The sequence below is a fragment of the Marmota flaviventris genome, chromosome 5, assembly GCF_047511675.1.
Source record: "Marmota flaviventris isolate mMarFla1 chromosome 5, mMarFla1.hap1, whole genome shotgun sequence".
NCBI classification, from domain to species: domain Eukaryota; kingdom Metazoa; phylum Chordata; class Mammalia; order Rodentia; family Sciuridae; genus Marmota; species Marmota flaviventris.
The window spans coordinates 59,259,612-59,286,538 of NC_092502.1; the positions used below are offsets into that span (position 1 = coordinate 59,259,612).

General features: G+C 33.1%; 1 protein-coding gene across 1 annotated transcript in view; it reads left to right on the forward strand.

Annotated features, from left to right (window-relative positions):
• The window catches only part of Adamts19 (ADAM metallopeptidase with thrombospondin type 1 motif 19), a 258,371-nt gene that overhangs the window by 160,476 nt on the left and 70,968 nt on the right, over nt 1-26,927 (forward strand). The window contains exons 11-16 of the mRNA XM_027949358.3: nt 1,810-1,911; nt 7,357-7,487; nt 8,324-8,496; nt 11,925-12,052; nt 15,954-16,074; nt 22,356-22,436. Coding sequence (XP_027805159.2) covers nt 1,810-1,911; nt 7,357-7,487; nt 8,324-8,496; nt 11,925-12,052; nt 15,954-16,074; nt 22,356-22,436 — 736 coding nt within the window. The remainder of the gene's footprint in view (nt 1-1,809; nt 1,912-7,356; nt 7,488-8,323; nt 8,497-11,924; nt 12,053-15,953; nt 16,075-22,355; nt 22,437-26,927) is intronic.

Sequence of the window (26,927 nt, forward strand, 5' to 3'; positions counted from 1 at the left end):
ATTTATGACCTTACAAACAAGTTCATAAATCTAAATATTAAAACAAATGAAGATAGGAAAATAATATTTTAGGAAATACAAGTTCAATGTTACAGTTCTAACAGACCTGTTTTTGAGACTTTACATATATTCTTCCCAATGTATCTGATAAAATGGTTCATAATTTTGCTGTGATGTAATATGTTTTGAACAAACCCATCAGAATAATCCTCCTAAAATAGGCTTTTTACTTACAGACCCATATATCAATTGCTAGGTGTCTTCCTTTTTCTCTACAAATATTGGATTCCTAGTCTTTCCTGGTATTTTTTTTTTCTTCTTCTTTTTTTCTTTTGAAAAAAAAAGACATAAATTCATTCCATGCAGTACATAAAGGCAATCTCACAGAATTATTAACTTCCTCTTCCAAATTTTCAGTCTGTTCTTCACTACGTCTTTTCATTACTGCTCTTCCTACTTTTATCTGTGGGTGATACTTTCCAAAGCACAGTGGGTGACTGAAGCCAAGAATAGTACGGATTCCTTTACATATTACTATATCTTTCCTACAACAACAACAAAATTTAATTAATAAATTAGGAACAATAAGAGATTAACAATAGCTAATAATAAATTAGAATAATTAGAGTGGGGAGGGAGGAGGAGAGGGAAAAGGAAGTACTAGGGACTGAATTAGAGCAAATTATATCTCATGCTTTTATAATCATGTCTAAATGAATCCTAATGTCAAACTAAAAGGAACAAATTAAAAACAAAAAATAAATAAAATTTATGAATTGTTTATTTTATGGGTTTTCTGTTTAATAGTTTCAAACTGTGATAGACCATGGGTAATTAAAGATGTGAGAAGTAAAACTGTAGTGAGGAAGTACTGCCTAGACACCTTTCCCCACTACACAGGCCTTCTCACCTTTCCATGACTGTGTCACTCACATTCACTCATCCTGTCTTATTGACCTGATCTCCAGCTTTGTGCATCTTTCTGGGCACTAAAGATTAGCTACTTTAATCATCTTTGAATATCTGCCATGGATTTCATATTTCTCTGCAATTTGTTAACATATGCTTGTGTTTGAAGAACCTCAGCCATCTTAAAGAAGTAGATGTTTCTGGGCTGGCTGTCATTACAGTGGTGGCTGCAGTAGCTGCATCTCTTCCCTCTTGTATTTACTTAACTCGCTTATTTTATTGTCACCATGTCTCAGCTACTTTATCCTAATATATATAATATATGTATATATTATATATATTTAAATTCTCTTTAGATTTTCCCTAGAAAAATTTTATTGTATCTCAAAGGTGTAAAATGCATTCATACCGAGGTAAAAATGACTGAAAACAATTATAGCAGAGCCTGTATTGTGTTGAACATCAAGGCCATATGTGCTAACCATGGCACAAAGCATATAGCAGAGTTGAAGTGCGGATAGACTTTAGGCAAGGAGACACTGAATTCACATCACAGAAACAAACATGTATTCTTCCAACTTGGTTCATATCAACATATAAACAATGATTCTTTTAGCTTAAAATTTCCCATAGTACATACATAGTCTTGCATAACCATGGGTATTTTAAAGAAATTTTAAAATATTTAGCTTTATTAAACAAATTTTCTATATTGTATCAATCTATCACTATAAACACATTATATACTCTTTCATTTATGTTTAATATTAAGAGTACCTGAAGTATATTTTTATTCAAATCATTTTGTTGTCCCTATCAAATGACTTTCTCAAAAATTATTGACTTAAACTCAAAACTCTGATACTGTCCCCTTATTAGTTATTTTGCCCTTATTTGCAGCATGTTATTTGTACGGGATTATGGTGCAAGGTAGAAGGTGAGAAAGAATGCAAAACTAAACTTGATCCACCAATGGATGGGACAGACTGTGACCCTGGTAAGGTAAGTGATGAGTGTTGCTTGAATTTAATAAAAATATGAAATTAAACTTGGAAAACTTGCATTTTCTCTTGTCAGTTAAATATGCATCCATCTTGACATTGGTGGAATTATTTCCATGTATACACAAATATTAATATTTTCTCTATCTTTAATTTTAACTTTTACGTTTTTTTCAAATTCATGATTCTTTGTTAATATTGAGGAGGTATGTTTATTGTTGTTCATTATGGTAATATAAAGAGTCATATATATATATTTTTTAAACAAATGTGATTCATATGTTTTAACTAATTAAACAGAAGAGTATGAATGTTAATTATGTTTGAAAATAAAATAAGCACAGACAATAGTATAAATGATAAAATTTCTCAGAGCACTAATGAATGTTCCAAGTTGTCTCAGCAGACCAGAGTATATTTTTCCTTGTCAAGTTAGCATTTTAAATAAAATATTCAAATTGATATTTGGAGATTAATCAATATTTGACTAGTATAATTTAATGTGGTTCATAATACTTTAGGAACTTGTTAGTATACATTTTAAGGTCAAAATAATTGATGCTAAAAAAATAATTGTCCTTTGAAGAATGTGAAGTAGGTACATGCCATATGTACTTATAGTTAATTTCATCAAAAGAAATACTTTCCATGATTTTTTAATTTGTATTTTATAAAAGAACGGGGGATTTATTGATGAATTGTGAAATCAGAAACCTCCTCACCTCTGGAGAGTATGGATATTTATTACATTTGAAAATAAACAGCAACAAAAACTTTACAGATTACTTACTGTGAATTAAAAAAGAATTGTTATGTGAAGTGCTAGTTTAAAAATACAATTTAAAAGTGGATGGAAATACAGCAATTCTACTTCTAGAAAATTGTCATATGTATTTATTCATGTGCAAGAAGACACACATACACACATACATACACATCCTCCCATGCAAAGTAGCCTATGTTAACATGCACTTTTTAATGATGAAATTTTTTTAAAAAATATTCTTGGGCTCGATTGTGGCTCAGTGGTAGAGCGCTCGCCTAGCACGGGCGTGACCCGGGTTCGATTCTCAGCACCACATAAAAATAAAGGCATTGTGTTTTGTCCATCTAAAAAAAAAAAAAAAAAAAAATTCTCTCTCTCTCTCTCTCTCTCTCTCTCTCACTCTCTCTCTCTCTAAAAAAAATATTCTTAATGAGAGGAATAGTTACAGTATAATTTATTTTTTTTAATGAGGTAGATATACAAGAACTAACATGACGAGATATATAAGACATGGATGTTATTATAGGCATGTCAGAAAAATTGATACTAGTTAATACCATCAAGGAAAATGCAGTTTGTGTACAGATGTGAATACACATACACATGTAGTGTACAGTTTTAAGCTCAGAAAATAGTTTGAAAACATAAAGTGCAAACTGTAAGTAGAAGTTACCCTTTTGGGAGGGAAATGAGATTGGGGAGTAGGAGTCAGGCAACAGGAGATGAGGGTAAATACAACTTTTCTCCATACATATCTGGATTGTTTGATATAAGGACAGAGTCACTTATTAGTTCTATGATTTTTTAATTTAAAAAGTGCAAATTATTTAAGTTGAAACTATTTCTGAAAAGACCAGAAATGTTTTATCACCATATACAATCTGTAAGAAAATGGCTCCTTGGAGGAAACTTCTGTGAAATATCTGTCCATTGTTTATAGATTGTACCAAATATTTTTCTATGAGCTTAAATAGAGAGTGAGAAGTTGGGTCTGTTTTATTTTTTTTTCCTTAAATTATACACAGAGGTGTAACAATGTGTGTATATCAGGCAAGTCTCATGATACTACACTAAGTAATTTATTGCTTGAATTATAAAACCCTGTACCAGCAATAATTTTCATCATCTCCTAAAAGCAGTAATATGGAGAGATAACCAAACCTTCATCCCTAAGTCCTTAAACATCACAAAAACCATTCGTCTTACTCAGTTCTACTTCAGCAATATAAAATTTCTTCATTTTTATTATCTGGCACACTGACTATCTGTTCACTGTGTTATTTTCCTTCTCGTATTTTTGAGAATAATTTCCTTCCTTGAGATGTTTAAAGTAAACTTATTCTTTCAGTAATCAAAACTATAATTACTTATCAAAAGTAAATGTTTTATTTCCTTAAAATTGCATTAATGATATTCCTGTAGAGTTTTGTGTATTGAAATCACTACTGAACTTCTCAGTTCCTTGGGCCATGTGGGATTTTTCAAAGGTCCACATGTTCCAGCTGTTGTGGGAGCCATCCCATAAAGAGCTTTCAACACTCTGCTGTCATCTGCCATAGTGCTAAGATATTTGAGTGCTTGCAACCCCACACTAAACACTACTGCTAGCTTGGTGCATTGAAAACCAAGAGACAAAGCTGAGGGATTATAAAATTTATAACAATAGAGAGTTGTTAAATGAACTTTTTTAAAAATATTTTTTTAGTTATAGTTGAATAGAATACCTCTATTTTATTATTTATTTGTTTTTTATGTGGTGCTGAGGATTGAACCTAGTGCCTCACACAGGCCAGACAAGAGCTCTACCACTGAGCCACAACCGGAGCTATATAAATCTAGTTTATCTACAAGTATGTGATTATGTCAGAGAAGATATCGACTGAACTCCATAGTTAATGATTTTCAAAATAGAGACTCATGTATTATTCACAGGCAGCATTTTTTCAAATTTAATGCAACCTGTTTTCTTTTTCCTCCTTTTCTCATTGTACCATTATCTTTGTACAATTTCTATCACTTTACAATTCACGATACCATTGTAAATGTGCTTACGTTTATATTTTTAAAGATGAAAGAACTGATAAATAATTTAGCAAAAACCAGTAAATGTATGTTGTTTTACTTACAGTGTTTTCAAGGAATGAAGAGTTTAATAGCCATTTACTAGAATTTTAGACTATTTGAAGGATTCTGTGTAAGATATTTTTGTTATTTACTTTCCTCAATTCATATTCTCCATATTACTATCATCATTTATTATTGGAAATAATGAAACCTATAATGTCACCACAGTTTCACTGTGTATATGTAGAGATCTTTTTGACTTGCTTCGTCCTCTTCTGTCTTCTTGAGAGTGCTAAAGAATGATCAGGCTACGCTGACATCTCCATGACCCTCCTTCAACTGTGTGTTCTCGTAAATTTCCCAGACAAGACCACATTAAAAAAAAAAAAAAATAGGTAGAATAGAATTGTGATCAGATTTTTTATATCATGTACTGTCCTAGAATTGTCAATATTATATATTACTTTAGTATTTTAATAAATCAGATTGAATTTGCAGATAAGAATAATTTTGAGTTTTTTAAACCATATGTGATATCTTTTGAGTCTAAAAAATGTAAATGTATGATACAAAACATGGTGCTAGAAAATTTATGGAAAGCATCATTAGGATCAGTTTTATATGAATCCAGTAGAATGTATTGCATAATAATTTAAGCAAAAGCATTTAACACTTTTCTCAGTGTTGAAACACAGCAGCTCCCTCTCCCTTTGTTTTATTCCAAGATCTGGTTATCAGCAAGGTGACAAATTTTAACTCTTAGAGTAGTCTGCCTTTCAGTTTCACTGATCTATGTATGCACATTGGCTTGTATATATGTTTCCATTTTTCTTCATCTGCCAGAGGTTATCTAGTTTAAATTATATGCAAGTCTAGATCCCAGTCCTTCTCAGAATATTTTTAGTCTCCTATGAACTCTAGCCCAGCCTTTCAATGCCAGCGTGCTGCTAAATGGGCAAAGAGCTGTGATATGCACTCTGGGAAAAATAAACACCCTTCAAAAGGCCAAAACACTGTGACCAATTGAAGTTTGACAGCTTTTACCTTGGATTTTTTCCACGAATGGCATAACATTGTTAAATCCTTAAAGCCAGAAGTCATGCAAGTTTTCACATGGTCTATTTTTCCTCCTTTTTAAATTTTTAGAATACATCTTCCTACAAAATTCCAATTTATTTAATGACAGTCTTAGCATGTGGATACATTTTGAATTATTGAGGTTTATTTTTCCAAGCCTATATTTAAAACATTTCAATTTAAAAGAATTTGATTTAAATTTTGATATTATTAAAGAAAATCTTAGGGACTGAATTTTTGGTGCATCTTGATCTCCTAAAAAAAAGCATATATTCTCAAAATAAATCTAAATAAAAACTGCTGAAGGATGAAGAGAATTTTTTATCAGATTTCTAGAATAGACTATCATTAGTAATATTAATGTAAAGATATATGTAATATTGTGTTTGTGTTACTATAGTTTACCTTCATTAAATCCTTATGCTTTCTGTTTATTGCTTCATTCAACCCTTAAAAAATGTCTTATAGGTAAAAAGTATTGCATTCACACCTTGGAAATGAAGGAGTTGAGATTCAGAGCATATCTGCAATTCCCGCAAAATCCTTTGTAAATCCTGCTTCAATTAAGTGTAGAAAATCATTGAGGGATAAAAGGATCAACTTACTCAACCCTGTTGCTTTACAATCACTAATAGAAAGGTTTCTAATTTTAACTTAGTATTTTCTACATGATTTTGTTAACTTTAAGGTGTTTGCTGTGACCATCATCTATCTGATTTTCAGGAATTCAGAGATGATTATACTCTTGTCCATATCATCTTCCATGACTACAAAAACAGCCTCTTGCTGCTTTTGTTTTAAGTTAATGAAAATAAAAAAGATAATGATAATATTTCTTTCTCTTCTTTCATGGTTATCTTTCACATTTAATGTATTATAGAATAAGTGGAACAAAATGACAGAATTTCAGAGTCTAATTTCCCGTCTTTCAGACAAACTTGACTTTCAAAAGAATGTTTGACTTTAATGTGGACACTTTCAGCAGGAAAAAAAAAAACATGAAGTGTTATAAGGAAATCATATTTCTTAATTACAAGGAAATAGAGTACCCCAGATTATTGATTTTTCAAATGAAAATTGCTGAATTTTCTGAAATGTCTGCTTCAACCTAGCTAATTATAGAAAATGTTTATTTATTGTTTTTTTTTTTTTATTCTGAAACATAACTATGCCCCTTTTGTCCTTTTTAAATTGTAATCTCTTTCTAAAAAATAAGTTATTATATTTTTTCTGGATGTCCAACCTCAAATTCTGCCTCCAGCACTTCCACCACCGTGTCTCTATCACAAGTACTAACAGGACACATATCTTTAAACTGCTTTGATGACAAGATTTTATTATCTGACATTAGTACTGTGGGAACCAGACCATTATATTACTACCACAAAAAGAAAATTCCAACTTTTTTTTTTTTAATTCCACATGCTTTGTGCTAGAGTAGACCTAATTCACTTGCATTAATTCCATTGACTGTTAGGCCAGTGATTGATTTTCAGTTGTGCCCTGATTTGTTCACCTAAGACATAACTTTTGGAATAGTGGTGTAAGGCTGGAGAATGTACCAGCAGGACCTCAACACCTGAACACCTGGCCGGAGAGTGGAGTGTCTGGAGTTCCTGTAGCCGAACCTGCAGTGCTGGGACCAGCAGTCGAGAGCGCATATGTCCTGGGTAAATTCCAAGTTCTTAGATTGGGGGAGGGTGGCTTTTTTTTTTCTTCCATATTAAAATGTAGAGTTTTTTTTTTAACCATGTAGAAAAGCAAACAGAACCCCTCAAACACTATGTCACTGTAGAAAACTTAGAAAAGTTCCTCAAAATATTTTAGGTAAAGCCCCTTTTTAAAAACAAAATAATGATCCAGCCCTTTTGAAAATAATTAATGAAAGCTACAAAAGAAGATTTTGTTGAGTAAATCAAATAATATATATGTTTCAAAGTTAAGTGAACATTTAAGGGAACTATATAATTATAGGAAGATGATAAGAAAGAAAGGCAGGAAATGAGAGCAAAATTAATGATGATATAAGCTAAAACTAATGAAAAACAAAAAACATGTTGAGCACGTGTGCAGACAGGGATTATTAAAGATCAGCTTGTTCAATGCCATCACTCCTAGAAAGGTCCCAGGAAACTGTGAGAAGGACATTTCAGCCTGTTAGCTTTGACTGTCAGTGTGGAGCCTGGTGGCACAATTCAGTCACAAGCAGTTTTAAATAATTTATACGAAAACAAGTGCTTAGTGATTCTAAGAGCCAAACTTCCTCATGGGAATTATAGGCATTCTCTTTTACCACTAACTTCTGCCCCTTATTCCTCTATTTTAATTTTAAAAATAAACTATGCATTTCCTATTACTATCAAGCACTTAACGTGTCCAAGCTTTCAAAAATAGATTTTAATATGAGGTGTTATATGTTTTTAATGTAATGGCTTTTAATTTTTTAAGTTGATAGTTATCACAAAAAAAAAAAGGTAAAATTGTTTATTTGTACTGTCTTTTCTAGGCTAGGTTCTGAAGCAAGGGATTGTAATGGTCCCAGAAAACAGTACAGAATATGTGAGAATCCACCTTGTCCTGCAGGTTTGCCTGGATTCAGAGACTGGCAATGTCAGGCCTATAGTGTTAGAACTTCATACCCAAAGCATGTTCTTCAGTGGCAAGCTGTTCTGGATGAAGGTATGACCAACCATATCCCTAACATCTTAAGTTTACTTCTAGACTTGCAGAGTGTTCTACAATAGTACTGTTATAGATTATCTTCTAGATATTTGACAACTTTACTTTTTCTATCTTTATTATATATAATGACAAAAAACACTGACAACAATATATTTTTAAAATATAGTGCAAAGTTACTGCATATCTGCTAAAACAACTAAAGTAAAAAAAAGTAAGTTTAACACCAAATTCTGGGTGAAGATGAGGACAACCTGGATCTCTCAGACATTCCTTGTAGGAATGTAAAATGCTGAAGCCACTTTGGACAAACATTTTGGCAGTTTCTTAAATACCAAAACCTATTTTTAACATAACACAGAAATTGTATTCCTGAGTAACAGAATATTATTCAGCAATTATAAAGAACTAACTATTGGTACATGCAACAATTGGAGAGATCATAGGCAATATGGTGGGTGAGAAATGCCAATGTCGGAAAAATACATTATATCATTCCATTGAGATAATATTTTTTAAATGACAAAATTATAGAGAAGTAAAACAAATTAGTGGTTGTGAGGGATTAGGGCTGGTGATGGGGAAAAGGATGGGTATGACTATAAAGGGGGAACATGCAGAATACCTTTGTGCTGATGGAATAGTTCAATAACTTGGTTATGGCAGTGGTGACACAAATCTATGTATGTGATAAAATGGCATAAAATTAGACACACAAATATACCAACGCCAGTTCCTGGGTTTGCTACTATAGTCCAATAATCAGTGGGGAAACTAATTGAAAACTATATGGTACTTATCTATGCTGTTGTTGTAAATTCCTGTAAATCTTTAATCATTCTACTCTCAACTTCTATGAGGTAAATTTTTTCTCTGAGATTTCACAAATGAGTGCGATAATGTGGTGTTTGTCTTTTTGTACCTGGCTTATTTCACTTAATATAATGATCTCAAGTTCCATCCATGTTGTTGCAATGACAGGATTTCATTCATTCCTTTTATGATTAAATAATATTCCACTGTGTATCTGGACCACATTTTATTTATCCACTCATCAACTGATGGACACTTAGGTTGTTTCCATCTCTTGGCAATCATGAATGGCACTGCAATGAACATGGGAGCACAGATGTTTCTTGGACATGCTGATTTCTTTTCCCTTGGATATATTCCCAGAAGTGGGGCTACTAGATCATATGGTAGTTCTATTTTTACTTTTTGATGAAGCTTGATACTACTTTCCAGAATGGTTGTTCTGATATACATTTACACCATTAGGCTTCTCTGGTGTACACATCCTCACCAGCACTTGCTCTTTGGTTTCTTTGGTAATAACCATTCTAATTGGAGGGAGGTGATATTTCACTGTGGTTGTGTTGGCATTTAACGGGTTATCATCTCTGATACGTTTGTGATTATGATTAATTAAGCACATATCTTTGTGTGATGAGTGATATAGACAACAATAACTAGTCTTCATGTATTATAGCACTGTAGAAGACAATGACATATGCAGTTCTTTTTAAAAGTCTCAATTTTTAATAATACATGACACCTCAGAATACAAGTGGTTATATCTGTTCTTCTTATGTAATACATGAATGTATGACTAGGAGAACTGAATGTGGAATATCAATGAAATAGTGAACATTTAAAGAAAAGAGATGTGTGGTTTTAACATTCAGGTATTTTACATACTCTATGTTTACTGAAATTTGGCTGAAATCCATCTCTAATGCATATCTTGGAAAGGGTTGGTCTCTTAAGACAGAGTCTCCCTGCCAAGTATTGGCACATTACATGGATCACTACAATGTCACTGTCTCAAGGGTATACACCAGGAAGGAAGATTGGTATCAAATGTTCAAGTCATCTGTAGAACTAAATTAAGCAGAGGGTATTGACAATATGTTATAAAAGGAAAAAATACATAGATATTTTATCTGACTTCTTGTTTGGAATGTGAGTGGAATTTTCTAGGCCACTAATTCCTTTCAACATTATTCATATATCTGGTTTATTCCTCTCTTCAATGAAAACTCCAAAAAAGGAATTACATATGCCACTTTTTAAAGGGTTGTAATTATAGCAGCTGTTTTTAAGTCCAAAGATATGACATAGTAAGCAGTCATTGAATAAACATAACCTACTTTGAGGTGTGAGAGCACACTGAAATGCTTTATTGCGGCTTATAATGGCATCTTAAAGGAAAATTTCAAAACCATGCACATTAGAGGCCATGTTCCAACTCCTCAAAATTGTTCAGAGCAGTATTCAGAAGCCACATGTGAAAACTGTTTGAAATGTTCAATCCTGAAGGCTCCTTTAACTGTGTCTTCTCTTTGCAAAGTGATACCCTGTTCCATGCCTCTGGCTGTTACTTGGTATTTATAGAATCCCATCAGCATATGTGGAACCTTACTGAAGACATAAGGGAAGATCCGTGTCAGAGACTGTAAACTATTTTCCATTCTATTTATACAAGCTTAATAAACAGTAAAGGGCCTGATTGGTGTCAAGCCAATAGAGTAGTAATGTAGCATGGAAATTGCTCTGAAGTTTCAGATTTGGATAATCGTATTACTGGTGTTACCAAATACAGCTACTCTATAGGAGGCTTAGAAATAGAAACGACACCTTAAAATATTTGCCACTCTGAGCTTAAGAGACAAGTGTTTAGCCATCACTCGATAAGGCAGTGATGAAGACTACTAGCTATTTAGGAATTCCTCATCCTGAAAAACAGTGGTTTTCGATGTAGGTATCACATGTGTTGGCATGATTTTTTGAGTAAGCAAATGGGTCTGAGTCTTAGCTAGCACATTTGCAATTGTGCATCAAGATAGAAGTTCCCATGGGGATGTATTGTATTTCTAAACATCCTACTAATGGAAATGTTAATGATATTGTTCATCTTGGTTGTTCTTTCTCCATTTTGTAGTTTTTCAATTAGAAAATGTTGTATGCATAGAAATAAAAGTTAGAACATTGGAATTTAGAAATTAAGCACCAATAAAGATTTCATGCATAAGCAAATATTAACCAGGGTGTAAAAGTAGGTAGAATTCTGGTACGTTCTTAGAATAACGAGTAGATCACTGCAAATTTATGAATAAAAACTAGGGGTGTGCAAAACATTTGTCAGGGAGAATAATTGATGTGTTTATGGTAGAGATTTTGTGCCATAAAATAATGAATGATACATTCTGAAAGTGATTTAAAGTCAGATTTCCTAAGAAGAGTAATATATATATTTTATAAGCATCTCATTTAATACAATAATCATCTACTAGAAACCTACTTAATATTATATTACTCAGTTGGCATTGGATTGTATATTTTACCCAGAAGCCATTATGAAAAATAAAATTTCTGATAAAAATATTTATGTAACCACTTGTTCTCATTTCTTTTTATGCACTCTGTAGAAAAACCATGTGCCTTGTTTTGCTCTCCTGTTGGAAAAGAACAGCCTATTCTTCTATCAGAAAAAGTGATGGATGGAACTGCTTGTGGATATCAGGGTTTAGATATATGTGCAAATGGCAGATGTCAGGTAAGCTGTTCTAAAAGGGAGAATTTATATGTTGAGGTACAATTGTGAGACCATTGAGAATCTTCAACGTATGGTGGAAAAATTTTGGACTAAGATTTGGAAGATACCGGTATAGCTCTGATGTGACTTGGACCTTAAGCAAATCTGATCTACTTTGGAACTCCATTTCCTCCTCTGTGCAGTGAAGATTTTGAGCTAGTAATTCATAAAATATTTTACTAGGTGAAAGAATTTGAGATTTGATTGTTTAATGTATATATACAGGTTTAAAATGGGAACACTTTCATGTCACAAATTTGGAACACTCTGTCCAACGTTCTAGACCAGAAATTCAAGCAATTCAGTTCTCCATGTCCCATGTCAGTGTCTACAACTGGCCAGGAGGCAGAAACCTATAAAATCAGTCTCAGTAGTCATATTCGAGTATTTATCAACATACTTGAATCAGCTGATTTTTAAATACGTGTGCAACTTTCTTGTAATATATAAACATTTTATTTGCTTTTCTTTTCCTTCTAATAAATATTCCGATTTGCATTTATGTCTCTTCTTCATCTATGTTTAGGAAAATAGAATTTCTGTTAAAGTGAGTAGGGAGAGCATTGTGGAAAGATCAAAGGCCAGACATAGAGTTTACTAGTATTAATGCTTACATTGTCTCAGGTTGGCTTTCCTTGGAAGCTTAACACAGGAAATTTAGTCATCATGGGTGTTAGGGGGCACTGAATTGGGCGTAAGGAGAAATGCTGATCCTATGGGAAGATCTTAAGCTGGAATAGCTTTTCAGCATTGTCACCATTTGGAGTGAGAAAAACAGACTTTTTGCCCCTTGTATCTACCAGTGTTTGGGGATATCACCTTGGGAAAAGCAGTTTTCTTTTTAACTTTTTAAATTTTTTTGGTAACAGGGATGGAACCTAGGAGTACTTTACCACTGAGCCACATCCCCGGCCCTTTTTATTGTTTATTTTGAGATAGGTTCTCATTAAGTTGTTTAGGGCTAAGCTGCTGAGGATGACCTTGAACTTGTGATCCTCCTTCCTCAGCTTCCCAAGCCACTGGGATTGCAGATATGTGCCACCGTGCCCTGCTAAAAGCAGTTTTCTTTATGTCAGGCAATTTCAGATGAACTTCTCTGAAATAGGATAGCAATGCTTGAACAATGAAAGAGGTCACTGAGTGGAGCAGCACTGAATCCATGAGAGCCTCAGGGAAATTGTGTTCCTGGGCAAATAACATGTAATGTAGATGTATGTACTAATCTGTGAAATGGGGTTATTAGACCATTGGGCATTAACTTGTGTTATACACTCCTGTGAGTCTTGGGTGAAAAGGGGTTTTTTTGCCCCCCAGAAAAATGCACTCCTGAACACCTACACACTAAAATTTGAAAATAGTTACAACTATGGGGTGGATCCATCTGTGGTCCAATAGAGGACTTCTGGGTAAGGAGTTGGGAATATCACACAAGTTAAATGCTTTCGCAGCTCCAAGATTCTGTGTTTTGCTAGCATGTTATAAAGTTTAAAGCTTTGAACCATGTAATACCATTTGCATAAGAATCAGTCTTATGATTACATATTAATTTCTTTTATTTTTAACTGAATATGGCAGCAACCCTAACTGTAATTTCTCATTTACCTATTAAAAAAATCATTGTAGGTAATTGACTGATACATACTTTCCTTTCAGAACTATGTGTTGTATAGTTAAAACTTTAACTTTATTTCATCATTATGTATAAATATGTCAGATTAGGGTATTTCTTAAGTAAATTTATTTTTCAAAAAAATTATTTTCCTAATTGTATATGCCAAATACAATAATCTTAATTGCTTATGGTTTTCACTTAATAGTGTTAAATAAGCCAGATCTTTTAGATTCCCTGGCTAGACATTAAAATTAGGGCAACAACAAATATTCCACACAAATGCCATGTGAGCCTGATGCTATAATTAAATTAGAATTCTCTGAAATGGATCGTGACTCTAACAACATTAGAATACTTCAAGATTCTGGCATTTTAATTAAAATGTTTCATTCACTCTTTTGATATAATTAAAAACATGCCTTCTTTTTCTGACATTCCTCTGTAAACTGGGAGTGTTTTGTTTTTTAACAAAATAGATAGTACCAAAGCTGACTATGAAATTCTAAACTTGGCAAATGTAGGTCATTAAAAACAACTTTCTGCAGGTGACCTGTCTGGTTCTGTGAAGTTTGTGCTCTTGAAAGGATAAGGAAGGCTAGGCCCTCTACTATCTTACCTTCCCTTCTCCAGCATGCCATTGATACTCCAGTTCCCTGCCCAATGAAATGGCATTGCCTTCTCAAAGTAGTTCACCCCTAGTTTTCAGATTTACTTGAGCATATTTTGTTAAGTATGGACACTTGAGTCTACTTATGATACTTGAGACTATAAAATAAAATTAAAAAATCATTAACTTTCATTTTTAAAATTTGTTACTATTGACTCTAGTTTATGCCTACCTTAACTTTAAGTTTAAAGACTTCATAATATCCTAGACACAGAGTAGAAAAAACTAAGAAACAGAAGTACCAGTCTTATTCACTCATTTAACTACTATTTATTGTTCTCTTACTATTTGTCAAGAAACAAACTAGGTATCAGAGACAGAGTAATAAAGTCAGTTTTATTACCAAAAAAAAAAAATATTTATACATGAAGGAGAGATTTCTTTTCTTACCCAGAACTCCTGGATTTTTTTTTCTTTTTTTTTTTTTTTACTACTCCTGCTTAGTGTCCCCTTCACCTGTTTGCAAAATTCCTGTGGTAGCTGCTTCTTTCATTCAGTCTCCATTTCCCCTTGAATAAACTTTGACTGTCTGATTAAGAGTTCTCCACCAGTGCACTGTTTTGTATCCCTTGACCCTGATAGACACTCTGATAAAAGGAAGGGATGTTGTAGTGTTCAGCTTTCATGTGCTTTTTTTTTTTTTTTTGCTGTCTCGGGATATTCATCCTGCAGCTGGACTTTATAATAATCTGCTTCCTTTTCCATCCCAATGTCACCAAAACCAATCACAGATAATGACCTTGTTTTTAATTATTTATTTAATATTTTAATAGTTCCTGTAAAATAATTGGATCTTGTCATAGTCATAAATGGGTAATTATCAGTCCATCTTCCAAATCTTGTTTGATTAGGAGGAATTGTCTAGTCCTACCATTTATTTCTGACAGTATTGACACACTAAATTCTACCTTTTGAGTATGCATAACTTGGAAAAATATGATCCTGTTTTTGCACATCGATGATTTGCTCTCAGAATACTCTTATTGGCAGAATTATTCTGGAAGAAGTTAAAAATTAATTCCCTAACTATTTGTATTTCCTGATATCAGCTATGACTTATGAGAAGAATTTGTATTCATGTGCTCAACACTAAGGAAGATGTACGTAGAAGTTTATTCATGATCTAGAGAAGAAATAAATGTTTCTCTTCAGTTTTCCATGGAGTTAATATTTAACATGTGGCATTTGCCTTCACCTTAGAAGTGAAGCCATGCATGTAGTGAAGAATCTCTGTTCTATGTTTAGAATGAATTAGATTAATCACATTATATAAATGTGATTCCTTTGGGATTTATGTCAATTTCATTTTTCTCAATAATATTTTCCAAATTACTTTAGAATATAATTTAATACTTAGTATAACAAAACACTTTCATCCCTATTCTTCTATTTGGTAATTTTATAGATTATATTATTTGACATGAACTTGCTGTATGAGTTTGTACCAGATAATATAGCATTTAATCTAGTCTGTCTATTAAATATGTCTGGTTTGCAGAGACTAGGTTTATCCTAAATTAGTAGTTAAACAAAAAAGAAAAGAAAATATTTGGAACTTATGATGTGCTCCCATTCTCTTACAGAAAGTCGGTTGTGATGGTTTACTAGGGTCTCTTGCAAGGGAAGATCATTGTGGTGTCTGCAACGGCAATGGAAAATCATGCAAAATCATTAAAGGGGATTTTAATCATACCAGAGGAGCAGGTAACTATTCTTTATTTTCTCATAATTAATAAGCCCTTCATTCTTTGGGGACAAAAATTAGGTTGAACTTGACTTAGAAACCACAGCTCTGATTCTATTGAAGTCATCTGTAATGGGTAGTAAATGAGTTTTTGTGCTGATACACAATATACGTGATATGAGCCAAAAATTTAAACAAGCTTATTTCCCAATATTGAAAATATGAAGTCATCTGTTGTGCATTTAATAAGTTAGGGAAGCAAGGGAATAATCTAATTTGCATTGGCTAATGTTATCAGGTTTCTAAAGATCTTATTCTCCAATGCAAAGCATGTATAACAGAAAATAATGATTTGTAACAGCCTGAAGCTACCATTGAGAATATTAGACTTCAGATTTTCAGCTTTCCCTTTTCCTTATTTTTGGTTAATGTTTTTACTATAACAGCACAGCATCGTGGAAACTGAAACCTGGAGTGGGGGGACCAGAAGATGTGGGAAATATTCCAGATATATTAATGTCAGGAATTATTCTCTCTTGTTTCCTCATCTAATACCCAGGGGATATAGGGTTGAAATAACTGTGATCTATGTAGTGTGAGTCCAAGCTTTTGGGTTCTCATGCTTACTGAGAGTAAGCAAGCATTTTGTATGTTTCTGTTCATCTCTTGCTGGACATCTCTTGCAGGAACATTAACAGCTCAGCTTTCATCATCAGTAATATGCTTCTATCACATACATCAACATTCCTATTTTAAATTGTTTTCAAAAAGAACATCTAAAACCCTGAGACTAAGATATGCTAGTTATAAAGAACAAACCATTTGTACTTGAATAATAAAGATAACTGAATTCATTCTAGATAAGAGTTCTTAAAAAAAAAAAATTCAGACACAGCCTCTTGGATGTTAAGTGTAACATTTTCCTAGGCTTATTAGAAATAAAAGATAAGAGAGCCTGAAGAACTTGGCATCTAAAAATAACTAAGGGTAAATTACAGATCCAAATCTCAATCTTTGAAGCTGTGTAAAAGGTGATAAATCCCACATGTCAAAACCTGCCAGCACTCTTTTAGAAAAGACATACAGCTGAAACAGGCTTTCAGAGTTTCGTCTAAGAAATGTAATTATAATAAGCTATCACTCCTAGTTGTAATGAGAGAAGATTTTTATAGTACGGAGCTGGAATAAAAATTGAAATGAAAATGTAAAAGTACTAGAATGTAAAGATACTAGAGAAAATGTAGAGGTACTAGAATTTTAGGAACATTTTTGTTTATTTAATATGCATGGAAACAAGTTACTCAAGAATACTGATGCACATTAACCTCTGGCAACTTTATTTATTTGTAGTAATACTTTACTATTAACTATACATAAAACCCCCAGAAATACCATTAAAAATTTAGTGATGTTTTTCATTCTGACTGCAGATAAGTGAATACTTTTTCCCTCAGTTATTTATTTCAAACCCCCTTTGATTTTATTCTATATTAATATCTACTTTTGTTGTTTGCTCACTGTACGAAACTTATATTAACAATATTTGTTATTTTAAACTCAATGAGTAAGAATATAATGACCATTGCTGTCAGTAACATATTGCCTGTTACCAGCAATTTATTAATATCTGTAAATTTAAACAAATTCAGAAATTTAAGTTAAAAAAAAACTTGTATGAGTCCTTAGTTCTATCACAGGCTTCATCTACTTGTGACTAGGAATGTTGTATTTATTACTCTTGGGTGTATCTTATCCCGATAGTTTATGGACTTCCTAGAATTTCTTGAAGGACGTAAGGGCTATTTTGATCCAGTTGGCCACGCACACTATGTATATTGTGTGAGTGGCACACATGCAGACACATGTGGGTGTTCTTACTCCCTGTGCTCTATTTAGAGTTTGCTAAATCATTTTTGTTGGAATTAGAAAATAAACTTAAGAAGTGTTTTTTTTTTCCCTTGGTACATTTATTATGTCTTTCATTGTGACTTGCCTAGCCAAGCAATCATTTCCTAAAGCAATGAAAGGTAAATTGTATATATGAGCCATTGTGAAATTATATATTTATCAGTATATACTGAGAAGAAAATGGGAATAAAATGTGTTATTCTTAGTATAAAAACAAAGATACTCTCTTACATTAGGAGAATATGCCCCTGGATTTTTTTGTTTGGTCAATTGCCACAGCAGTGGGGAGTCAGTCCTATGTATTCTACTTCATGAAATAATAGCAATGGCTCATAGCAGAAAGAGAATAATGAAATTATACATATCTGAGTTCAAAACTTGGGTGAACTAAATACTGACAATACAGTGTTGAAAATCATATTTTTAGCTTTATTTTCTCATCAATTAATAGAGAAATGAAATGTAGGTTAAGTATCACTTATCTAAAAATGCTTAGTACCAAAAGCAATTCAGGAATCACTTACTGGAATTTTGGAATATTTTTATAGACTTTACCAGTTGAGTATCCCTAATTTAAAAATCCAAAATTTGGAATGCTTTAAATTCATAACTTTCTGAGTTTTGTACTCATAGATTTGGATTTGGAGCATTTCAAATTAGTGATGTTTAACCTGTATCATTATAGTTAAATGTAAATTAACTGTGAGGGCAAATAGCATACAGCAGTTGATCAAAATGTAAAATTCATGACTTCATTATCAGTGCCATGAAGATGATGTTTGGTACTGGCATTTTAAGACTGGTTATTAAGTATGAGATCTCAGGTTTTAAAATAAGGTGTTTCTGTGTGAAAAGAAAACTCTCAAACATAATAATCAAATTTATGTCATTGATGTCACTGGCTTCATGTTCCAGCTTCCAAGCTAGATAGTAGCCACTCTTACATTTACACATTAAAAAACACATTCTCAATTGGGCCAAATGGCTTATTTACTGGAGAATATCAAATCTCTAGCCACTGTCTTTCTCTCTTCATATGTCTTTGCTTAATATTTTTCTCCCTCTCTTCTTTATAGTCAGTATAACTCAGATAATACATTCTTTTTTATTTATTTTGATGTGTTCTGATTAGTTATATATGACAGTAGAATGTATTTATGCATTTGATAAATCATACATAAATGGAGTGTAATTTCTCACTTTTCTCATTGTTCATGTTGTAGAATCACATCACCCATGTAGTCATATGTGTACATAGTTAATATCTCTTTTATTCTACTACCCTTCCTACACCCATACCCCCTTCCCTTACTTCACTCCCCTATATCTAATCTAAAGTAACTCTATTCTTAGCCATCCCCCACCTTATTGTTAATTATCATCTACATATCAGAGAAAACATTCAGCCTTTAGTTTTTTTAGGATTGGCTTATTTCGCTTAGCATGATATTCTCCAACTCCATCCATTTACCAACAAATACCATAATTTCATTCTTCTTGATATGTATACCACATGTTCTTTATCCACTCATCAGAAAATAAATTCTAATTGAATGACAGCATTGCTTTAGATAAAAATATAAACAGATATAACTACTTCTCTAATGTAAAATATAACTAAATTTATGGCTTACCTCAAACAGCAATTTACATATACACTTCTGCTTTGTCAGTCTACTCTTCCATTTTAACATCCTGAAATTCAATATCTTCTCCATATACTTCACTAAATTTATATGCTCAAAGATTAATAGTCACCTAATAATTATGACATTAAGCAGACTATCTATCCTTAGTCACCTTTTTTCTGATGTAACCAGACCTTTTGACAAAGTTGAGCCCCAACTCTACTTAAGATAGCTCACCCATAGGATTCCACCTACACCAAAGTAGAACAGATCTTCTCTTTCTCATGATATTTCTTCTTAGTCTTGTGTTCTTATTTATTTTCAATCTCTTCATTATAAACTATGACTCTTACTGAGATAGATTCCTTAACTTCTCTCTCAATTTCCTCCATGGGTAATTTAAGCCTTTTCTTAAATTACCTTTTCTGCAGAGATGCCTTACAAAGATATATCAATAGTTGACTTTTCTTTGAAATTCCAGATCTTCCAGAGTTATTGCTGGATGTTTTTATTAAGCATTGTGCCATTGTGTTTGATATATATTGAAAAACTGAACTTAACAAGTTATTACCCACACCAGATAATTTTTCTCTTGATTTACATGTTCCTGTAAATGATGGCCCCATTCTCACATCAGTTATAATAAAGAGTTGCTGTCCAATGTTTATTTCTGCACTTTCTATTAGTTACCAAGGTCAGAATAGATTTTCTCTTCACAGTATCTTCTGGATTTTCTACCTTAGCTTCTACCACTCCTGCATTTTAACATTAGCTTCCTGGCATGGACATCCACACCTGTATGCCTGTCAATCCTGTGTAGTACTATTAGATGAAGCCTCTACAAGCCAGATCTAATTACTAAGTTTCTTATAAAATTTGGTCCTTCTAAATTGATGAATTTATTGCCTTGGACATCCATTGACCATTTAATAGAGACAACCTCTTGCTTCTTCTCATTCCTTCAGAATTATTTTATTCAGGGGACTGGGGTTGTGGCTCAAGGGTAGAGCGCTTGCCCAGCACATGTGAAGCACTAGGTTCAATCCTCAGCACCACATATATAAATGAAATAAAGGTATTTTGTCCATCTGCAACCTATATGTGTGTGTGTGTTTGTGTGTGTGTGTGTGTTAAATGAATTACTTTACTCAGGTGCTACTGAAACCACTATCTCATATCTTCTTAATGTACAGAAACTCATCATTTTTCTATATCTGTCCACATCTTATGCTTTCTTCAAAGACAGGTCATCTATTTATACTTCTTTGTGAAACTTTCCTTGATTTGTATGGATCGTTCTCTCTCCTGGATCACAGTGATTTTGGCTAATGACTATTTTTTTTAATGTGAGTAGTATATGTAACTATTTAAATGGAACTAAAAAATACCCCTCCTCAGAGGGTATGAATAGTAGGGAATGTTTGGGTGGTGTATGATCAGAGACCAGGACAGTTTTAGAAACCTAGTGTATCATTTTTAGCAGGGAATTAACCATATTGTTTTATATATTAAGATATTTTTGAAGTTTTATTTAACTTATTTTTACATAGCTTATTTATGCCTTTTCTTTTTAATTTAATTATAAGCTCATTGAGGGAAGAGGCCCTCTTACCTTACTTGTATGAACAAATATCCACTAACCATTTGTTATTATTTTCATTACTGTCTACTTTGTGCATGTAACAAAATTAAAGTGCTTTTATCTTTGGTGCTACTAAAAGTGGTTGCATGTTACGGAAAATGTATGATTCAATGGTTAATTAAAATAAGCTGTTCTTGGATGGAAATTGTGATTCTCAAACCATATGCCTCTAATTCCAGCCACTGCCACCAGGTGGGGTATATGCTACCTTCTGTTACATATCAAACAATTAGGCATTTTCAGGAATTTAAATAATTGATAAATAAGGGACAACTTTGGAACAAGTTCCTTGCTTTTTTAAAGCCTTAAATCAGACTTTTATCAATACATGCATCTACACAGAAATAATAAAAATTTTTATTTAAATATACTTTAAAATATAAATATTCAACTGAAGGTAGACACCTGCTGTATCACTATTCTGTACTAAGTGGAATCTTGATTCCTTCTCTTTTTTTGCACATCTTTTTATTTTATCATATTCTTATTTTACTTCAAGCATTACATTTTTAAAGTCTGCTGCAAATTTTTCCTTGGAAACTCCTAAACTTGCCTTGCTATTAGCTGTCTGACACCTGCAGAGGTGATGTGAGATGGCTTGGTGAGCCTTATGCTTACTTGTCTCCAGCTCCAGATTCAAAACCCTTTGCTAATCTCGCCAGGGAATGTTTGGTCTCTCTTGTCCTACACTTAATTACTCCAGAGACTGGTTCAGGCCAGCTGTATTCTCTCCAGCTGTGTTTCCTTCTTCTCTGTACTTTCTAACTTAAAGGAGTTCCCAGAGCAAAACCTGAAGTCATTTACTCTATTCCACGATTCACTGTGTTTCTAACTAGGCTATCCCATTGGGATTTTTCCCTGCTCACAATTCATAAAGCAAATTGAGCTTTTCTACATAAATTGCAATTGCCTATTTATCCTCAATAGAGCTGTCAGGTCAACATCTTTCCAAGAAACTTCTTCACTTGAAATCATGACAGCTTTCATACATAAGATGTTTTCTTTGCATAAACATTTAAATATCATAGCAATAACCAAAACCAAAGGGGGGAACTCAAGTGAATAAAGAAAAGAGATTTTATAAGATCTCTGGATTTATTTCATGGTTTATTAATTCTTACAGGTTATGTAGAAGTGTTGGTGATACCTGCTGGAGCAAGAAGAATCAAAGTTGTGGAGGAAAAGCCGGCACATAGCTATTTAGGTAACCTGAGTTACAGACACAGAGAGGATCCAAGTACGAGCCCCACTCCCTTCCCTGAGAATTCTATGATGACAAGGAAGTCAGTCTATTTCTAGTTATGTGTGTTTGAACCTCCCAGGAAGCACCTCTTGTCACATAAAGCAAGAATTTCTTTCTTTCTCTCCCAGGGGCTTCCCAAGAGCAAAAGCAATCTGGTTGTCTCCATGTTGGGGGAGGGGCAGTGTGGTATAAATTGCTTCCACATGTTAACCTATAATTAAAAAAAAACAACTCATTGAACAATTTCAATATGTTTTACTTCACATATATGCTTATACATGTAACATATTTTGTTAACATTTATTTCATATCTATAGCTTAATGATACATCTTAATTGCAAATTGCATTTGCATATATGTTTATTTATGTAATGATTATTTTGGAATTAGGATATCTTATGGTTTGAAAAAAATTCATAGTACAAGGACGTGATCTTGTAATGGAAAATGGTTCCTTCTTTTCCTGTACTTCAGCAAACGAAGGACTTATTTTAAAAATGTGCAGTATTGCTTGTTGAAAAGCTGTATTGGCTATTTTAATACTTTAGTTAGTTCAATTAGTGGTTTTTAAGTATACACAGGAAATACTAAGTTTTCAAAATATACTATCTTATGTATCAAAGTTTTACTCTAATTACATCATGGTTTTTATAGTCATTATATCCACAGATAAATGGATTGAAGGTGATCAGTTCAGGAAGAAGACTAAAACATCACTCATAATATAAGCATTGTATTTATATTATCTTTTTAAAGGAAACACATCAAGACTTTTTTTTTCCTTAAGAAAAATAATGTCCTCATTATTCTTCCTCAAGTAAGGAATAAATGTCCCAATAGGGAAACCTTTTTTTTTTTCATAAAAAACAATTCATCTTCCATAATTGTTTTTACTCTGCACTATCTAAAACAGTTAAAACTTAGATGGAAATCTTTTTTCATTAAGGTTTGCTTTCTAGGAGTAAGAAACTTTGAGAAAAAGAGAACAGTAAAATAAATTCTTTATTATGTGACACACTTGTTCTTTGTTATTAGTGATATATAATTTTTATCTGCTCTACCTAGTATGATTTTTAAATGCATTTTAAGTGCAAGTATATTATGCCAGATTTTCAAATTCTCACTGAAGTCCTAATACACAGTTTTTGAAGATAAGGTACCTTAGATTATTTCAGTTCATTTGTTTAATAGCAGAACATTGACTGTTACACTTGGCTACGTTTCCTTTTTTCTAAGCTTGGAATGAAAGCAGATGTCACAAATGGAATTTTATCACTTTTACAAAATTCTACTTTGTACCATGAGTTTTAGTAACCTGAGAAATGTGGCTAAATAAACCCGCTGGTTTTACAAATAGGTCACACCCATGCTTCCTCCAATGCCTCACCTCCCAGCCTCCTCAACCAATCCAGTTTTATGTTTCATCTCCCTAGATATCTACTGGTCAACACATTGCCCTTTTCAAGGTCAGAAAATGCCTTCCTTGTTGACAAATTAAATACTCTTTGTTATTTGACCTGTAAATAGCATCCAACTCTGTTGACGTTTCCTTAGTTTGTTAAATGTGTTCCTCTCTTGCTTCTAAGAGTGCAGCTTTGTTTTCTGAGGATGCCACTGACTAGTCTCCATTGTTGGACCCATAACTCTTCTTGGTCTCCAAATGTTCCCATGTTGTAGTGATCAGGCTTGGACCCTTCATTTTTCTCTTCCATGTTCTCTCCCTAAAGAAGTTCATCCAGTTCTATTCTTTATGTGCTTATTTGATTTAAATTGTGAAATGTATCATAAACATCTAAGAAATATTAAGTCCAAAGTCAAAAGTCTGAATAAAAGATTCAATTTCCACCCAGTTCTGAACTCATTCTTCCTTTAGTTTTCTCCACCATGCTAAATGTCACCATTAGAGTCCTATGACTTGTAACTAGTACTACAAATTTCACAGCTTAAAACAACAGAAATAAGTGTATTTTTCATAGATCTGGAGGTCAGAAATACAAATACTATTTTTCTTGACCAAAATGTGAACTGCCTACAGTCACCTCTGGAGACTCAGGGGACATCATGCCTTGTCTTTTTAGCTTCTGGAGGTGGCCAGCATCACTTCATTGTCTGCCTCCATGTCTCGTTGCCTTCCCTTCTTCCAAGTTCAACTCTGCCTCATTCTCCCCTTCTTAGATAACGTTTGTATTTAGGGCCCTCCTAGATAATCTAGGGTAATCTCCCTGTGTCCTGATCCTTAATCTTTTCTTTTCATACCTTTATTTTATTTATTTATTTTTATGAGGTGCTGAGGATCCAACCCAGTGCCTCACATGTACTAGCCAAGCACTTTACCAATGAGCTACAGCCCCAGCCCCCCCTGATTCTTAATCTTAATATATGTGAAGTCTTTTTCTTTTTTTTAATAGGCAACAGACGGTAGCTATCTTCATTCATTCAGGCTTCCATAACCAAATGCCGTAGAGTGGTTAGCTTATTTTAAAAAAAAGAAAAGAAAATTGATTTATTACAGTTCTGGAGGTTGAAAAATCCAAAATCAAGGTATTGACAGATCTGAGGTCTAGTGAGGCCTGTTTCTAAATTGGCAGATGACACATTTTTTGCTGTGCCATCATAGGTGTAAGAGGCTGGCTAACTCTGTAGAGTCTCTTTTATAAAAGCACAAATCTCATTTATGATGGTGGAGCCCTCTGGAAAGACTTCATAATAATATTACCATGAGGTTCACAACTTCACCATATGAATGTTATAAAGGGACACAAATATTCAGATCATAGCAGTAGCATTCTGAATAATAAGATGTTGATCCCTCCCCTTAATAATGTTTTCTTATTGTGGTAAAAATACACATATTTCTAACATAAAAGTTATTATCCTACCTAATTTTAAGGGTAAAGTTCCATGGATTCAGTGGCATTGAATACCTTCACATCTCAATCATTTCTGTAGAAATATAAAAGCCTACATATAATTCAAATGATATTTCAAGCAACCCTGAATAATTAAACCAATCTTGCAAAAGAAGAATGAAGTCATAGGACTCAAATTTCCTAATTTCATAACTTCTAGAAAGCTAAGGTAGTCCCAACAGTGTGGATGTGGTATAAAGACAGACCTGGTATAAAGACAGAACAGAAGAGATAGCCCAGAAACAAGATCTTGATTTGTAAAAAAGAATGCCAAGACCACTCAATGGAGAAAAGACAGTCTTTTCATCTAATAATGCTGGGAAAACTGGGTATACACTTGCAGATAAATAGTCATACCATTACCTAATACTATAAACAAAAATATTCTCAGCTCCAAGGCTGCTCTTTGATTTATGATTACTGATTCAATCCCTTTACTAATTATAGGCTTGCTTAGGATTTCCATTTCTTTGTGATTCAGTCTCAGTTTGTTCTGGTGTCTGGGAATCCCTTTTATCTCACTTTTCCAGTTTTTTTTTTTTGTTGTTGTTGTTGTTGTTTGTTTTGTCATATACCTGTTCATAGTACTCCTAATGTTTATTTTCCCTCCTGTGAAATTTGCTTATAATATTCCCACTTTAATATCTGATGTTAGTAATTTCAATCCTTTCCCTGCTTTTTCTTATTCAGTACAGCTAAAAGTTTGTCAATTTTATTGATCTTGTTGAAGAATCATCTTTTAGTTTTGTTGATTTTTCTCTACTGTTCTTTCTCATTTAATGCTACTCTAATTTTGACCACTTCTTTCCTTCTGCTAGCTTTGAATTCATATTCTTCTTCTTTCTTTATTCCTAAAATCTAAGGGTTTATAAGTACATATTTTCCTCTTGACACTCTTTTTACATGCCCCCATGACTTTCAGTATGTTAAGTTTTCCATTTCATTTGTCTTGAGATATTTTCTATTTTGTCTTGTGATGTTCTTCTTTGATACAATAATTGTTTAAGAATGTGCTGCTTAATTTCTATAAACTTTTGAATATTCTAGTTTTCTTTCTCTTATTGTTTTCTAAGTTTATCCCATTGTGGTAGGAGATATTTTCTTTGACAATTTTTTTTTTTAAGTGAGCCAGAATTCAACCAACCACATTTACTATTTTTTTTATTTTGCTTTTTTTTTTCTTTTGTACGTGAAATTGAACCTTGGGCCATTTAAGTCACTAGGCACGTGCTTTACCACTGAACTGTATGTCCAGTCCCTCTTTTTACATGTTATCTTGTTACAAGGTCTTATCAAGCTACCCAGGCAGGCCTTGAACTTGGGCTTCGCCTTCCTCAGCCTCCCCAGTAGCTGAGATCACAGGCATGTGCCACCACACCCAGCCACAGTGACTAATTTCTATCCCATTGTTTTTGCCAAAACCAAGAGGCTATCTTGAGACCTTTGTTACCACTCTAATGCAATACATCACCAAATCCTGCCAGTGTCAAAAGCGATCATTTTCTCTCCATCTATATTGTGACCTCCAACCAAGTCACATCTA